The sequence below is a fragment of the Mercenaria mercenaria genome, chromosome 11, assembly GCF_021730395.1.
Source record: "Mercenaria mercenaria strain notata chromosome 11, MADL_Memer_1, whole genome shotgun sequence".
Taxonomy (NCBI): Eukaryota; Metazoa; Mollusca; class Bivalvia; order Venerida; family Veneridae; genus Mercenaria; species Mercenaria mercenaria.
The window spans coordinates 26,616,759-26,635,783 of NC_069371.1; the positions used below are offsets into that span (position 1 = coordinate 26,616,759).

At 33.0% G+C, this 19,025-nt stretch overlaps 1 protein-coding gene across 4 annotated transcripts in view; it reads left to right on the forward strand.

Annotated features, from left to right (window-relative positions):
- LOC123532455 (uncharacterized) overlaps window positions 1-19,025 on the forward strand; it is a 77,046-nt gene that overhangs the window by 50,303 nt on the left and 7,718 nt on the right. For all 4 annotated transcript variants that reach the window (XM_045313891.2, XM_045313892.2, XM_045313893.2 and 1 more), the window contains exons 4-6: window positions 221-441; window positions 13,909-14,071; window positions 18,771-18,983. In XM_045313891.2, the coding sequence (XP_045169826.2) occupies window positions 221-441; window positions 13,909-14,071; window positions 18,771-18,983 (597 nt within the window). The remainder of the gene's footprint in view (window positions 1-220; window positions 442-13,908; window positions 14,072-18,770; window positions 18,984-19,025) is intronic.

The following is a 19,025-nucleotide window of genomic DNA, read 5'->3' on the forward strand; positions in this document are numbered from 1 at the left end:
TCTATTTAACTAAATGTAGACGACTCCTTATGTTTGCTTTGTTCATTCTTAATCTTTTGTCAATCGTTCTTTCTGGATGTTACTTAAAGCGATAATTACCGGAAATAGCAGAAATTTTAAATGAATTGAAACATGCGAAGTATATAAAACAATGACATTCAAAATCATTCCAAGACATCTAACTTGTCATCTATTTGTTCTATTCTGTTTCTTTTAACAGAAAGTGTGATAACATCAACATGCACTGGTCAGTTCATTGACCAAAAGCCTCGGTTTGGTATTCTACAAAATCACGGATATCCAAACAATCCTACAGGTAACGATAAAGGATGTTACTGGGTTATCTACCGTGATAAGAATACTTACGAAGAAATTGAAGTGATAGTGCATGAGGCATATTCTGTTGAAGGCCAGCATCTGTGTGATTCACAGTTTCTACAGGTACGTTGTAAAACAAGATAGAAACATGTTACTCTACAATATCAATTAAATATTTAAATACAAAGATGATAATGGAATAATAGTATGAAATAGCATAAAAAAGATTGAATTGCACACTGAGTGACATTACAATAGATTCATCAGTACTTTCATAGTCAACTGAATATAGTTACAAATGCAAATAATGTCTTCTTCTTAGGTCACTTATATATGATGTTCTGTCCATGTCGGTGCATTTGTAAACTTTCCAGTGTATATCAACATCAGTCTTAATTATTAATGTAGCATTATAGTGATCGATGATTTAGTTAAAACATTTGTGCAAATACCGGTAATAGTCAATGAATAATAGGGAACGGTGGTTAAGTTGTGGACCGCTGACCTATGGGTCGTGGGTTCGAATACCAGTTGGGTCACGACCATGCCTTCTGATATGACACCAGTACTGGTTTTACCGGTTAGCTTGCCAGACTCCGATGTGCGACCTTATCAAACATTTAATACCAGAAAAACAAAACATACTTTCAGTGTAGTTGCTTAAATCTCAGTGAATAAAACAGTTTCAACATGTACCTTAACAATTAAAATAAGACACTTCTTAATAAAACAATCTTCTTCAAAAGAGTGTCCGTAGAACTTTTAACTTTAACAAAAAACCAAACTGAAAAATAGACTAAACTAAAACAGAAATAATAAGGTATCCTTTTATCCTCTTTTATTCAAACAATTTAAAAGTATCTGTACAATTTTAGAGCCGGAATGAGTATGGACCCTTTTTTTTAAAGACTTTTGACTTTAACATGATTACATAAAACAGACCAATAGAATTTCAGGACAGCAGTGACATGATTAAACTTGATTTGAATATATTAGACGAAACTCAACGAAATTCCTTATTTTACCAACTTGAATTAAAATTACGCGAGCTGACCACCACGTAAGGAAGGTTGAAAGTAGTGCGAAAGATCTTATCATTTATGACCTAATATCCCCTCTTAAGACTGCTTTAAGAGTCTGTAACTAAGTGATAAATCATAAAGTTACGATGAGAATCTATTGATAGACCTTAACCCTATTAGTTTGTTGGCTTAAGCTAACGTCCGAGGAAAATGACAGGAATTAAGATGCAAAAAATGACAGGATAAAAGAAAGTAATCTAGCTATATGTTTGATCCCAAAATTTCTTTCTTTATCCTAAGACATCACGTCCAAGCTTTAAAAACTGTCTATATTTCAAAATGTAAATCAGTATGACAATAAAGGAAAGAAAGTCTTGTTAAACAATATACACAAAAATGTACTGTATCATAAACAGTTTATACAACAAATCACTTCATGGAACTACTCCTCAAGTTCATTTCACCCCGTATTTATCCATGTTTGTGATTCACTCACATTTTTGGTTTAGATTTCATTGTATATAAATAAATAAATCTGTGAAAATTCATTTCTGATTTCATGTGATATACACCTATCAAATGACTTACCATCGACAGTGAAATATATTTGCCCGAAGTTCGAAGGAATGGCACGCTACTTCATTTCTCCTAAGATATAGATACTTGCAATTAGGTTGTTTAAGGGAATTTGACTTGAGACTAATATATTTATACTACTTTCATCTTGTAATCGATTCCTAAATTCAATACAAAAATTCTTAACCCTTTTCCTTTTAGGAATCATTCATGGCGTTAAGCATGTTTCGGTCCTTGAAAATAAAATTTAATTTTATATTTCTTCTCTCAAAGCACCTCAAAGGCTTACATACATAGCAAGACTAAGCATCGGTCTAGTTATGAACTATTTTTCAAAATGCAATACTTTTTGTACTCGGACATTTGTTTTGATATTTTACATTTACACCCAGCGTTGTACTACCATCAAGGAAAGATTGACTGGTGAATGTTTTAGATTGCCGAGAAGTTTATTCTATCCGATTTTCATTAAAATTAATGAAGTATCTTAAATAATTAAAAGGTTTATTTTGAGGAGAAAGACTGGATAGGACACAAAATATTTAATTACACAAGCTTTGAAGAAGACTTATTGACAATCTCAAATACTCGGTTCAACATTACTTATTCAGTACAGTGATTAATCTTCTATATGCTAAAACATTGCCTCTTCAGTATAGTGATACATTTTTTATTTATAAGTTATTAAGGTTATAGAACCCTAACAGTGAGGTTTGGCGGCTGTGGAAAGTCTCAGTCATTCAGATATGGTTTCAAAATTTAAGAGTAATTTATAGACACTTCTGCGAGAAGGTGTGTCAAGGCCCGATTTTTATTGGGATGTAGTTTACAAACTTCGTAAGATTTTGGGTCATGACAATTTTCAAGAAGATTTCTGTCTTCTGGTCTGTTTCGTCGGGCCTTCAAGGATGTACATTCATTTTTATTTCTACAATTAAGATCTTTTATAGTCTGTGAGCTTGAAGAACATTAGTTTCTAAGACAAATAAGAGCAGAAAAAGCACATGTCAAAAAAACATATTAATTTTATGTTTACAAAAAAAGATACGTATTTAAGATTAAAAAAAGTAGTTTGCTGCATTCTGAATGACACACAAAAATGCTTCAAAATGGAAAGAAAGAGATATATTTAGTAAAAAAATTTAAAAACTGGTGGAATTTGATATTTAATAATTTTTATTTTGATATATACTTCTTAGATACATTACTATTAAGTGTTATGTTGAAACTTTTATTACCGTTGTAGCTTATCATTATATACTAGTATATCAGTCAGAAAAATATCTGAACCAAACCCGATCTATTTAAATAGATATTCGAAATTACCGACCCCTACCCCATTGTACATATTCGAAATTATCGACCCCTACCCCATTGTACATCTTAAATCAATTTAAGGCAATGCCGACCAAAATTAAGGTTGAAAACAAATCACAACAAGTAGAATCTGTTTGCTTAAATAGTTATATTTTAATTATTTAAAATTTAGTTTTGGTATATATATTGTCAGAAAGAAATATTCAAAGAAACATTTTTTTTTTCAAAATGGCAGATATCCTGAAAAAACGCTCGTACATTTTGTTGTTTCCCATGTTGCTCGGTCTTCTGCCAAAGCATTGAGTACATGCGATAATATTTGCGTGTGTTAGGGATTCACTTGGCGGGGATAACTTAAATTTTCTTTGACTTTGGGACATGGTGGAGGTAAAAGCGAGTTAGGTGCACCATAACCCGGTATAAGCTTCCAAGTGGTACGTTCGCCATTGACCGTTTCTAAGACGGTGACACACTATGCTCTTTGTCCTCATTTGTTTACTTTTTGTGTGCGTTGCTCGTGTGCACGTCCGCGTGCTGGTTTGCGATAAAGGGGCGTTTATGGAAAGTTGTTTTCGCTGTTGAATATTTATCCTTGTTTTTTTTTCCATAACTTGAAATCAGTGTTGTTAATTTTTTGTCCGTTGGAATCAAGAAATCCATTCATTTTCGTCATTATAGAGTTCCGCTTTAGGCTAACAGTATGCAAGTGGTAGTGTTTTTTTTCCATTTCATCCAACGACAGAGCCTGATTTTGTTTTGCTTGGTTGCTTTCTACGTTTTGTAAGAATCATTCTAATATGCTTGTCTCTGTTAAAACACATTTACGCTAGAATGACGTCACGTTAACGTACGGTAACGTCAAAGTTTTTGTTGCGACCAAGACAGAGCGCTACTATATTTTATCAACTGTTTTAGACTAAGGGCATATAAAAATCGAAATAATTTATAGCAAAACCGCTGCGCCCTTGTAAAATTATTACGCACAACGTATAACCCCCTATCGTGCATAAATAATGCCAAAACACTCTTTTGCTATAAATTATGAATTACACAAACAATTGGTCCAGTTATATTAAGAGCATTGTGTTAAAATTAGATATGATAGATTATTTTACAAATAAAACTGTAGTGGACTTGACATCGATACCCTGAAAAAATAAACAACTGCTACGTAAATATTTGAAGAGGGACCTACAGACTGTATCAAAATTAAGGACTTACAGATTGTTTAAATTTGATTTCAAGTGTAAAGGCTATTTATTAAAAATAAGTATGAAACTAAAAAAGTACAAACGGTCACTTGTGGCTCAGTTTAGGTCAGGGGTATTACCCTTACATGGTTAAACTGGAAGATTGTTGGCGAGTCACCGGAAAAAAGACTTTGTACATTATGCATATCTCAATCAGGTGAAAATAAAAGAACACTTTCTACTAGACTGTAGCTTAAACGAAGATATAAGCAAAGGGTTATTTGAAGATGCGCTCAGGAACACTGTATATATGAACATACGTACATCCGAAAAACTCTCATTTATTGTGAATAACCATGTTAGGCTATTAGCAAAATATCTAGTAGTCCTAAGCATTTGTAAAACGAAGAAACACAATTTACACACTCATAACTTTATTTGATATCTTGTAGATATAATATATATATGATTTTTTATTTGGAAATGACCGGAATAAATAACCTTTCACCTAGATAGGTCACAGTCCTTACATTCGCAGTCATAGTCTCTTCTCATATTTTATGTTAAATTACTTCTCTTCATAGTTGTAACATGGTTACCTTTTCCTGCTGCCGAATGTAATTCAGCCAAGATATTTAACTGGGGGCAATCTATAAATGAAAGATCTCTGACTAGGAAATATGAGTATATAAAAAATAAACTTATTATCAGACTAGAAGCTAGTCTACCTTTCACCCAACTATATTCCAAATAACATCAGTTACCATCACCCATCTTCTTACATTCCGCATAAAATTTCAATTTAACTAGATAAAAGTCGCAAATTCAGAGCAAAAGACAGGTTAATGAATTATTTTCAGAAGAATAAATATACAAACACATTTAGTTTGTCGTGAATGTTGTCGTATATCGTCACGTTAGCTTCTGGTTGGGCATGCGCATATACAAAGGTTAAGGTAATCTACCTTCATATTGATTATACTATTCACTTAAGTTCAAGCAATGAATCTCTTTTAGCTAGTCATAGAAGACACTTTCTAAATTGATCTGTCTTTGAAGTCCGAAAATAGCAGTAATTAGCACACGTATTGTTAAGAGAGCACGAGTGACAATCGAAGAAGACAATGAATATTTTACTTAACACGTCAAACAAAGAGAGTTTTTATCAGTTTTCACATTATTTATCTAGATTTCCATAAAAATTCTACTGAGGAAGGACAAAGCGTCTGCAAAAAGTAGTTAAATATTGAAGAAAAATATACCTAACTGAATTTAAACAAAAAGCTAAATAACATATTTTCGTCTGAAACATTTTATAGACACCATTTCGTTACTTGTTTGAAACCTAAACAAAATGGTTTTTATTTCGCTTACGATTCTGATTAGGACAATACACATTTTTATTCCTATGTAAGCAACCAATATAAGTTTTATCATTCAAAAATATATTTGAGACTGTCTGATATTAGGCAATGCATTCATAAATTGGTTTTAGTGTGTTATATTATATACATATTGCATTCCTGAGAGGGTGATATGAAAAATGTTCACCGCGATATATATGAATATTGACCGAGGCGCCAGACGAGGTCTATATTCATATTTCGAGCGGTGAACATTTTTCATATCACCCTCTCAGGAATGCAATATTTATTTTATTATACCGAAAGATTATAAAGATCAAAGCATTTACTGGAAAATCAACATAGTAATTTATTTAGCATTAAAGAGTAATTACTAACCAAATAAAGAAGACAAAATTAAAAAGTCTTTTCTTGTTAGCACTTATAATTTGTGGCGACTTTGCCATGTAATAAGACTTTTTTGATAGATTTAATCGAGACGTTTACATACTATATTTATTCTAATATTTTAACATTGTGTCAATCAGTAGCGTTCGAAAAACGGCGATAACTTTCTTTTTTTCTAAACGAAACATGTAAGTGTGAGCGCTCATTTTCTTAGATCATTTCCAAACTTATTATAGTAGTTTCGATTCAATATTTGATGAAAAATTGTTTTCGAAATATTTTGCACGTAGCATTAAAAAAACAAAATTCGGCCGTTTTCGCACATGCAAGAGCAGCAGAAAAGAGTAATTTAATCCTAAAGTATAATTATATAAGCACCTCGTCTGAAAATTTATCGACTCACTCTTTTAATCAATGCAGAAGTATAAATCTCTCAACGGGTGATATGAAAAAATAATATCACATGCGCAGAAAAACAAAATAACGCTGTTGCGCATGTGATATGAAATTTTGGATCATATCACCTGCGCAGAAATTGAAAATAACGATTGTGCGCATGTGATATAAAATCACTGGGGAATATGATATATTATTCAAGTTAAACTGATGAGAAATTTGCATTGGACATTCATGTGAGGTATAATAAAATATTATATATCATTTAATAATATCAACAAAACGTGCCTGTAACGTTCCTTTATTTCCAACATTAATCATAAATGAAAAGGTGATGCCGACATTTTTAGTACAATATTCTGTTAATTAGCATTACACAAATTGAATGGCTTCTTGTAATTTCCCTATTTATCGGTAAGCCTCTCTATATGTGTTTTATTATTTGGATATAAAGATGAAGTCTTACAGACTTTTGTATCAGTTTTGTTTAATTTTTAACCAGTAATGAATCCTTTGCCAGTAAATAAAACAATCTATTTTATCCTTTGCCAGTAAATAAAACAACATATTTTATCCTTTGCCAGTAAATAAAACAACCTATTTTATCCTTTGCCAGTAAATAAAACAATCTATTGAAGACTATTTATATAAGGTATCCTGTAATAATCTTTGCTATGTTGTTCGAATCTTGAAATAAAATGTTCTCAGGCTGTATAAACATAATAGCAAAAAGCAATAAAATATAATGTCTTTACACTCAATCTAATTTGGGTATCAAAAAAATATCTTGTCAGTTATGAAATTCATTATCCTATGTGAACCATGTTGACGTTTTTCTAGAAGTATCATTTTATTTGCATATTCGATAATTCAGGCGATATAAGATCATATTTCTGTCATCCCACAAGAATAACAATGAGGAGACATACGTCAGTTATTTGAATTTATTCTACTATTATATCAGACAGACAACTTTGATGAGAAACCGCTTCGATTTATATGTTAATAACAAACGAAAGTAAATTACTTAATCTATCCTGCTTTAAGTCCCCCGCCACCCCAGATAGTTATTATGATAATACGAAATTCAAATAATAGTATATTTGTGACAGTTTCAAACCCGACTGTACAGAACAATAAAGAAATGTTAAACACTAGCGATAAGCCTAATATCATGCATTGTGACAAGACGGTTCCAAAATCTTTGCATAGCAATCCAGCGTCTGTAATAATTTGGGATCCATCCCGTGTCTCCCATCATAGATAAAAAAGACATTTTTCCTTCATCACATATCTTTTTTATGGACAAGTAAAGATATAGCCGACTGGTTATTCATCGGATTATGTGTTCTGTGTTTACGGTTTATAGGTTTATAAGTCTTATGGAACTGTACGCTTGTCACATCGTTGCTTCTACCTAAACATGTGAAATGTGAACACAATTTATGCTGTCTGCATGTGACAATAAGTATAGCATCAAAGTAGATACTTGTTTGCGGACTGGAAAAGAGCATATATAAGTGATGAAGTGGTAATTATTCAGAGGGCAAGGAAAGACTAATTGTCAAGGAATATACGAGAAAGCCCATTTGAATATTCAATTAGAACAGCAAAATGCAATTAATATACTACAGTTGTACCACCTAATTTCAGGGGGCATTTCATTATATTCAAAATACTCCATGAAAATACAGAAAATAGGAGTTTTCCTAAAACTATTACATTTGTAAGTTGAAGAAGAAATGCTAAGTGCCAAAATTATAGAAATATGTCTTTAAAATATATTAGTGTGCGTCCCCCCCCCCCCCCCCCCCCCCCCCCCCCCCCACCCGCGGTCGTCTGATTGTATGACCTGGTGGTCAAGTGGAAATACGTCTGACTACCAATCCAGATGTTTGCTGCAGGTCAGATACAAATCAACATGTTATCCTAGAATGTTCCGTATTTTTTTGTATATTCGACAATTCAGGCGATATGAGGTCACGGTCAAAATACACCGGTGATGTACATTTGTTCTGGTTTGTGTGGCACAGAGGCAATTTGTGGCCTCAGAGAGATCCTGTGTTGAACTTACCGCATATAGGCTGACATTTAACTTTGATATTAGAGAGGAATGTCATATTGGATAAGGTTTGTCAGCTGTTTGCGTAAATGTAGCATCATTCAAGTCCATGTCTTATCAATGATTTCAATTGTTATGTTTATTAAGGCTTAAACCTCACATAAAACACCGATAATTCAGGACTCATTTTGCATTTTGTTTGTGAAGCACACAATGGTATAATTATGTTCGTTTAAAGTCTCTCTGTCTATAATAATTTATATTTTGAGCTTGTACTCTCGTGTTGAAGGTTCTAGCGGAACCCAAGCATACAACAATGAACATACAGCCTGCCACGGTACAAACAAATTGTGGCGCTGTAGTGGAAATTTCGCTAAAATAGGAGATAACGGCTTCTGCTTAAATTATTGTATTCAAATAATGGCTCAGACAGAGGTATAAAAAGATTAGAAGTTGATAACTCAGTAAATAAGCAATTTGCTGGCAACTTGAGCCTGCAAAAATATAACAGCAATTTACTTTTGCGCAATTTAACAAAGCGGTTTCAGCTTTGATAAAGTTATATTTGCATATGAATTTTAAATGGTAAGCTTTAGGAACTGGTACAAAATGCAATCTTCCCAGTATGACAAGTCCTAACTATGAGATTCCCAGGAGATAAATACAGTGACATGGCATCTTAAGAAAGGCATTCAGCAAGCAATTATTGTAAGTGTCATTTTCTGTCATTTATATCAAAATCAAATTTGTACAAGGATGTATTTTGAAAGCATAGAACGCAAAAGGATAAAATAATAAAAGACTCGGTTTGATTGATTGATAAAAGACTCGATTTGATTGAGTATATTCATTAAATGGGTTGAGATGTGCTGCAATCCTCAGCGGAAATTCAAAATACATTACATGTTAAAGTGAAACTTTGAATAGACAGAAGTAATAACAACACCGAGTCAAAGAATGGTACATTTTAACAGACAATTGTATGTCAAATATGAATATAATGTTCAGTTGATCAAAGAATGCAGACTTCATAAAAGTCTGAATATGTTAAAATATACTCTGCAAATGTGTAGCATAAACGTAATTTATTTTTTTCTTCAAATGCTACACGCATCTTATTTTTCGCGGGCATTTAATATTGCTGAGAAAGGGGATTGATTAGTATCTGAATTTTGTTATTAGTTAATAATTGCCAAGTAATTATGCTGGTGTTAACAAAGGCAAGAAATTGACTCTTTGTCAACATAAAGAGGAATAATTCTTTTAGAACATTTTGTATGGCCTCATAGATATTCTTATGAACAAACAAATACCCGAAGTTATATTTCCCGAAATTTGAAATATGCAATATAAGAATTGTCAAATAGAAAATCGCCATGTTTTTTACGTTCAGTTTTCATTGATGAAATATTAGATATGCTCTTGATGCAACTATTATGCAAAACTACAGTTCTATAAATAGGATAGACATATATTTTCTGACATTGAGTCCTTTTTCAAATAATTAAGACTACATTCTATTAGAAAGAAACACAGGAACATAAATGCACATCCAAACAATATCCATGTTCTAATACTAGACAGCCAGTATAATTGTAGAGTAAATATCAGGAGTCTGATAAAGTAGTCCATGCATAGTTATTTCTTAACTGAATTCAGCTTAAGGTAGTTCTGCACGTTTGAAAAACCAGAATTTATGAAGTGACGTCATTTACTATTACAACATAAAGTCTGGATCCACCATACAAAAGGGTAAATCAAATCATGAATAAATAGCAACTTTATGTTAACTGATAACATCGGCAATATTTCAGTCTTGCTAAAGAAAGAAATGTTGATACGTGAAACAAATCCAAATTCAGACATTCAGCTGGAAATTTACGGATTTTTTTAACAATGTGCATAAATCTAAAACTAAGCTCACGGACTTATAAATTTCGTTTAACCAAATGACGAAAACGTTGTTTATTAAAATCTGTGAGATGATTCGTTTCAATCTACAATTTAGAATTTTCCTATACTGAAAAATGTCCAATTATGAAAATGAGATTCAGGTTCAAATCAGTGTAGACAAAACCTCTTTTTATTGACCGCATTTTAACATATCTAGGTGGTTTTTGAAAATTTGTGTTGTAATCAAATTCTGCATTGTAGAATAACTTGAGAAAAAACACCAAGTCGGCCCTGTGGGGCTTGTGATATGTTACTACCTTTATTGTAGAAAAGTTCATTTTTAGAGTCATAATCATCCCCATTTGTCTGTTCTCCAGTTGCGAAACAGAAAAATTCTGAAAATTTTATATTTTCAAATATTTGACATTTAATTGACACAGTTTGTGAATTGTAAAAGTGCATGTCAGATCATTTTAAGAAATCATTTTTGTTAAATGTTTTTGTCCTCGAAATTGCAAACAACAAGAAGTAATGTGTCGATTTCTAATATGACATTTCTGATTGTGTGTTTTCTTCAAATTATTCTTTTTCTCACACATGATCATATGATACATTCTTTAATGTCACATTTGGTTTAAATGTCACAGTTATAAGAGTTTAGCCCTATGTTATTCTTATAATAACAATGATTATCAGTATGCTTATGAAATAATCTTCGATAGTAAAATTACTGATTTGGCTCCTTGTATACAAAACGTTATTTTGATCCATACCACTTTACTAAATGTATTACAAAATGATTTTACTGAAGGTTTGAAAATATGCCAAATGTCTGACATTAACTTGAAATTGATAGCAAAAATTATCGACAAAATGTACAAAAAAAAAAAAAGATCGTTGATCAACCTTGATTCCACTCAATTTTAACAGACATTAATGATGTGTGGATACGATCTTATATAAGATGATTAAGAGCGTACTTTGATCACTGCATGAGGTATTTCTGATAAACAGAAGCAAACTTTAAAGATTATGATCGAGAACAATATTTATTGATAAGAGGAAAAACAATATCACGAATTACTTTTGTTTCGTTTTTATATTGATTTATCCTTTATAAAAAATTGTTATGGACAACATCTAGCTATCATAATTTAATATGTAATGCAGATTATTCGTAAATATATGAATATGAGCTAAAGGTTTCTCTAATTGCAATAGGCTTTGAAAGCGAACAGCATGGATGCGCAGGCTGGTCTGGACCCAAGCTGGTCGCAAACGCACTATGTTGGTTTTCTCATGGCGCGACTCATATATGTGTACTCAAAACACAGGGACCAGTAGTAACCTGTGGGAGGGGGAGGGGAGAAAATACTGTGACAGTGATGAAATATACCAAAAGTAATCTATTTCTATTTTTTTTTCAAAACAATATGTAGTCCATTTTCTTATATATACAATGTAAGGCATTGAATTAAAATGGAAGGGGCGGTGTGTTGTTTTTCTTCATACGAGTGGTTATGCTTTATGATACGGGATTGGAGGATGAATAAATATATTAGTGCGCTCAAAGTGCTCTAATAAATTTGCAAGCGACCGATGACAAGTTGTGTGTTTCTAGTCGGTCAATACATTAAAAGGAATGACATTTCATTTGTAAGCAGATTGTTTTAAGAAGACCAAATTAACTCTAAGGCTTGTAAGTAAATGTGCTTTTCTGCTACAGAGTAAGAATGAAACCAGGGAGAATGCATTCTGTTGTTGCATTGTGAAATACCACGTAAAAGTTTGTATATGTGCCTCTTTTAAAGCATATGTTATGAATTATAAACTTGTTACAGTTCATACTAAATTGTTAAGTACTCTCAGGTCAAATAATAAATTACTTTCACTTAATCTAAAAACGCCAAATCTGCTTTTAAGTGTGTTTACAACTGTTGCTTTCTGGACTGTATTACAAAGTTTATTTGCTTTATATTTATTGTACCGCAAGCTTAGCTTAGTAGGTAGAGCGTTGGTCTACGGATCGAGAGGTCGCAAGTTCGATCCTCGGGCGGGGCGTATGTTCTCCGTGACTATTTGATTATCGACATTGTGTCTGAAATCATTAGTCCTCTGATTCATGTGGGGAAGTTGGCAGTTACTTGCGGAGAACAGGTTTGTACTGGTACAGAATCCAGGAACACTGATTAGGTTAACTGCCCGCCGTTACATGACTGAAATACTGTTGAAAAACGGCGTTAAACCCAAAACAAACAAACAAATTTATATTGATTGTGATAAACAACCTAGACTAGAAATTCATACGGGTGTTGAATAAACATGGGTGTCTCGCCGAGGGGAAAACTTGTCACAAATGTAAGAACAAGTATACATCATTAGCTTATTTAAATTGATGTTATCCTTGTGTATCAATAATAGCTTAGACATCAGATTATCTTCAATGTTTAGTGCGTCTTATACACATTAATGGTAATATGTAACTGTAAAATTAATTATGAAATATTGACATCAATTGAAACATTTGAGAGAACTAACTTACAACTTCATTTGCATATTTGCGGAACCCGTATCGGTAACAATCTTTTAATTTGCATACCTGTGGCTTGTTTAATGTTAGTCATACAGGGCAACTTTTACCTTGCATTTTCTAAAGCTCAGCTACACAGACTAAATAGAGTCATACTGTTTTTGTTTCCAATCTAAAATAATGTGGTAAATTGTGTCCAAAACTGAGCTTAAATTAACCCTTGTCGAAAAAAATGTATTTAATTTTTACCTTATCAAATTACGTACGTTATAAACTTGTCTTTATCTTGTTTGTAAATTGTATCTTCTTACTTCGTCTTCACTGGAAATGGTCCAAAATAAAAAATATTGTTTTCTCTCAAAAGATGGTGATGATTCAAAACGTGATTACAGTAATTTTATTGTTATTGTTTGAGCCTTTATTGCAAAATATGAGAAAGACTGTAAATGTTGAGTTAAGAACATAACTGTTTCCACAATTTTGCCTTCTGACTTATTTTTCGGGATATAAGGATTAAGAGTGTGGTTTGCTGCAGGGCGATGCTAGTCAGTATTCCTCTGTTTGTTTTGTCCTAATTTCTATATTTTACGGTATCTATGTAAGAGGGTTTTGTTTATTTGTTAGTCGTGTAAACAGTCAAAGAGTAATGTGTGAGGGGTCTGCTTTCTGTAAACGTGGCTGTACCTACCGGATCTAAATCCTGGTATTACATCATGAATCGAAGCAGTCTCGAAAACCCATGTTATTCCTTCTGTGGCAAGGTGACATAAGACCATTCGTATCTGTCTGTTCCCTATTGTAGTTCATTTGTTCATTCAATATTATTATTCAGATATAATCATTTTCTTCTCAGGTACAATACACCTTATGCGAAACGCACCAGCAGACAATGGACAGATTCTGTGATAAAGGTCGTGTAAATGTTAGGATAAGATCATGCGGCACAGTGTATGTTACACATTATACATTCCTTAAAGGGGAAGACAGGGGAAATCGCTTTCTGTTGTCATATTCTGGTAAGTAGCTGTGTAGCATTCGTGTTTGCTCAATGCTGCTAGATAAATGCTTCCCAAGTGGTAAACGGATTTGTTTTTATCCAGAGCAGAATTCTTGAATGTAAGAACAAGTCTTGCTTATTAATCAATTAAATGTTATGTTGATATGCCTGCCCTCTTTTGAGAAAATCTGCTTGGAGGCATTTTTAATTATAACATCAGCGGAAGCTATAAACGTACAATGCAAACTTAGCAAAGCATTCATAACTGGAAACGTTACTCTTGAAAATTGTAAGTACAGAATGTTCATTGTACAGCAGTAAGAGTCCCCTATCAAAAGGGGCAAAGACAACCTTTGAACATTGTAAAAATATAAATATAAGACAAATGGACAAACTACAGTAAGGTGCAAATTTTCAGTATTGTAATCTACAAATATTTTTTTCAGTTATGACGGGATAATTTTTTGTCGTATTTTAAAATAAATTTTTGTCCTATCTACTACTTTATTTGATGAAAGGACATGCATGTTCATCAGGTTTCGTGAAAAAAAACTTGTCCTGTTAAGGTATTGGAGACTTCCCTTTGTAAGAATTATTAAGTGATCGATTACTGGAAAAAAGGTAAAAAATAATCATCATTTAATCAATTACATTTTGTAAGTAATCGACCCAACGTCTTGTTCACACTGATAATTATTCCGAAAATAGTTTTGCAATATGTTTGCTTTGTTTTGTTTTTGACTGTTCATTTTTGTGTAGTATTGCAATCACTGATGTTTATAACTGACCATTTTTATGCTAGGGGCATGACCTCCACCAAAAAACCCTTTATGGTTTTTATGATAATTTTGGTGGATGGTATTTCTTTATTCTTAGTAAATGACAGATTAATGTGTCCAAACACAAATCCGTCATTATTCCACTTTCTGACATGCCCAAAAATATTTTTTTTATTTGGAATAACATTTCTCATTTCTGTGTACGAAATCTCTGATCACTCCGAAACGTTTTCTCCTGATTAATACACTATTCAAATCCTTATGTTTTGCGAACATGGTGTTGTGAATGAAGTTAACTAAGCACTTAGTCTTGCGTAATGACTGTTTTATGCTAGATGTATTATAGATGTATGCGTCTTGTTTACATCACCTTATAACCGTGCTGCAAACTAAACGAATGTCTTTTACATGTATCTTCTAATAAAGCCAATATAATAGTTTAAAGCTTTCCTCTCTCTCATCCTTTGTTTTAGTAGTCAGTTAAAACCAGTTTATTATGAACTGACTTTGACAACCTGTTTTTATTTATTTCTGATCGTTAGGAATCATGAAGCTCATTAAAATTACTGTACTTATAAAGGTCTTCTCAGATGGTGTGAGGGTTGTAGCACATTTCATTTCCTCTCACAAAAATACTCAGTAAACTTGGCTTTGTAACACTCTATTTTTCAAAAAAATATTTTTTATAGATTTGATTACTCATGTGAGTTATTTACAAACATCTTGATTACTAAATGCTGACTACTACTCCTGACCAATGCTTGCGTTGTAGTTAAAACCTGCGAGTATATAGTCATAGTCCGCCAGTAAACGGACTTGAACCGCGACGTGTATGTCGGAATTTATTACTCTTGCAACACTGCCCTCCTTCATTTACAATGGGGTGAATATAACACCACAGCGTTTCTAATGCAAAATAATAGTTTGTTGCATGGTGTGAAGTAAGAAAACCCTGATTGTTTCCTGTTTTTGCAAATATCAAAAATTAAAAATCTCATGTCAGGAATTCCCCCTTGAAGTTTTTATTTCTTAAATATCGATTGTAGGGCTGTAAAAGTCTGCTGTTAAATACGATACATGCGAGACATTTTATAGTTTAGTTTTGAATTTCAAACACCTGTAAAGACTTAAATATCAACTTTCTTTTCTACGATATACATTTATTTCATCTTTTCAGGAGAAGCTCGTGTAATTACTAATTTTGTTTTATTTATACTGACCTCGTGTCATAAAACATCGTGATAAGTCTATGGATAAGTAGCATCTAAGCGGAAATAGTTAACACTTCTGTTTCAATACTTATAATCATATTGAATCTGTGAGAATACAATGCGTAAAGATACTGGTTTAACGCGATATAAATACATTACCCAGACATCTAGTATGTTTTCATATATAACAATGCTTAAGTTGATGGAACATGTAAGCGTTCATGGCGAATACTTTGATAAACACTGCAACTTCAATGAAACTTTGATACATGTTAACTAAACCTAGTTAGCAGTGTTATGTTCTATTCACTTGGTTCTGAAACACGCGTTAGTGATGCCAAAGGTATAGTTGAGTATATTGCCATTATATGTGTTCATAATTGCAATCAAGAACAACAAATTGAAAAACAAATTGACAAAGTCAAGGTTTTTGTTTATATTCATATATTCATAATAAAAAGTGCACACCTGCTGTTGTAAGCGCAATCTGACGACTACTTGCCGCAACATACACTAAAATGTCTACAGAAAAAAACATTTATAAGGAAGAAAATTACAACAAAAACAAAATGACGTCTTTTTCGTGTCCTACTTTGTCGTGTCTTTACAAAAAGAACATTTATTACCTGGGTAATATATTAATCTTTTCTAGGAAAAAAGTCCGGTGGGTGGGTGGGGTGGGGTGGGGGGGCGGTGGGCGTTGGGCGTGGCCAAGTGGTTAAGGTCACTGATATCGAATCACTTACCCCTAACCGATGTGTGTTCGAGCCTCACTCGGGGCGTTGAATTCCTCGTGTTATGAAGCCGTCCAGCTGGCTTCAGGAAGGTCGATGGCTCTACCCAGGTGCCCGCTAGTGATAGAATAATGTACGGAGGAGCACCTGGGGTCTTCCTCCAACGTCAAAGCTGGAAAGTCGCCATTTTACCTAAAATTGTGTCGGTGCGACGTTAAACACAACAAAAAAAAATCAAAATATACACCTCTGCATTCTTGTAAAAGGAAATAATGGAAAGTGCAACACCCCTCAAGCCCTCTTGCGCCGGCTTAAGCGGACCTCTATCACACATCTATTGAATGGACTCCATGATACCAAAGGATTAGAAAAAATTACAAATTAATAACACTGAATCCAAGTAAAGAAAGACATTTTATAACCGCAACACGGAACAAAAAGATTGCTATTTCGATAGTTAAAAAATCAATAAGAAGATCTTTGGAAGCATTTAATGCAACCAAGCAAAACATATGAGCAGACTCAGCTGGATTAAGTGCCAGCTTAAGCGGAATTGGAGATATGTCCACTGATGTTTGTTACAACACCAGACGGTAAAAGCAGTTGACCTCATATGATTTGTCTGAAATACTCGTAAAGATAATATGCTTTGAGAGTTCAATACAAATACCATTATAATGTAGAAAATGAAGAAATGAGTTCAGGTTATATTTATGCTATTTCTGCACAATAACATCATTTTGTTAAGTAAAAAGTAGTTGCTTTTACTCTTACCACATACGCATTACGCAGAATTTTTTGCTGTTAGTAACTACATCTAAATTTAGTGTGCCCTCGGATCAAACCTGTTGGTCAGTAGTCAAAAGAATTTGCCCGAGATCCGAATGACAGAGGACATCATTTCTTTTACTATTAACCAGCGAGAAATTCAGTGTCATTTAAAACATGTAATCAGAAATAATTTTCATAGTTTTAACAAGTATTGTCTATTGCCTAACACTATTCAACATGCTTCGACAAGTGTTTAACCTGTGTCAACAGTGACAACTTATATGAAATAAAATGGACAGCAGAAAAATTAAAGTCTTCCGTTTTCTTAAATTTTGCTTTAAAACTCATTTCGACGGAATGAAGATTATCTAACTAAGAAACAAAATACTCGGACTTTGTTTAGCGATCTGCATATTTTGTCAGTTTCTAGCGACTTGCTATTATTCTTACCATTGAATGGATACAGTAAAACCTGCTTTAGTGGTTACCTCTATTACGCAGCCAACCAGGCTCAAGCAGCCAAAGTCTCATTTCTCAAAATGGTGATTCATTCTATTAATTACCTGCATTAAGCAGCCACCTGCTGTAAGCAGCTACTTTTTTCCACTCCCTTGACTGGCTGCTTAAGACAGGGTTTACTGTATATCTCTTTTTTATAAAACGTTTCAAATTTGATGTTCGAAAATTACAATAATTTTTAAGCCCTGTCTTTATCATATGCGGAGGAATAATCACCCAACAGAAATGCTTTTAGGCATATCAATAGAGGAATGCTAGGATTATAAACTTGTAACCATGCTATTAACGATTACATAACGACATTTGACCGATGATCTTAACTTTTGAAAATACTTCATCTGTAATAAATGTAACGCCATATCCTTAAGATGCACGTGAAATAAAATCTTAAGATTGTAGCTTAATCAAAACAAACCATTTCTTCCCCATTTGTAGTATTTCGATGAAAGGTATAAACTCTTTCGAATATTATTTTAAATCTCAATGAAATTAATTATATCCTTAAGATGCATGTGAATAAAAACTTAAGATTGTAGCCTAATCAAAACAAACCATTTCTTCCCCATTGGTAGTATTTCGATGAAAGGTATGGACTCTTTCGAATATCATTTTAAATCTCAATGAAATTAATTTCTATTCTCTATTTACTTTTCTCAAAACTGAGATTAACGAGCAAGTAGAGTACACGTTTATTTCTGTTACAGTAAAGTCACCCTCTACAACTTCGGAACCGTATGAAAAATATGCCTCACAGTGTGAAAAGCGTAACCCTGCAATATTTACCGTACGTTATACACTTCCGCAACCTGAAACAACAACAACAACCACACCTACTCCATACGTCAAGCCAACCAAAGGTCGTGTAATGCTTCCCGAGGACCAACCAATCAACGATAGCAGTGTTGGGGACCCGGAAGGTAATGTAATAGATTAGATGGTTTTAACTTGTTTTTTGTGAG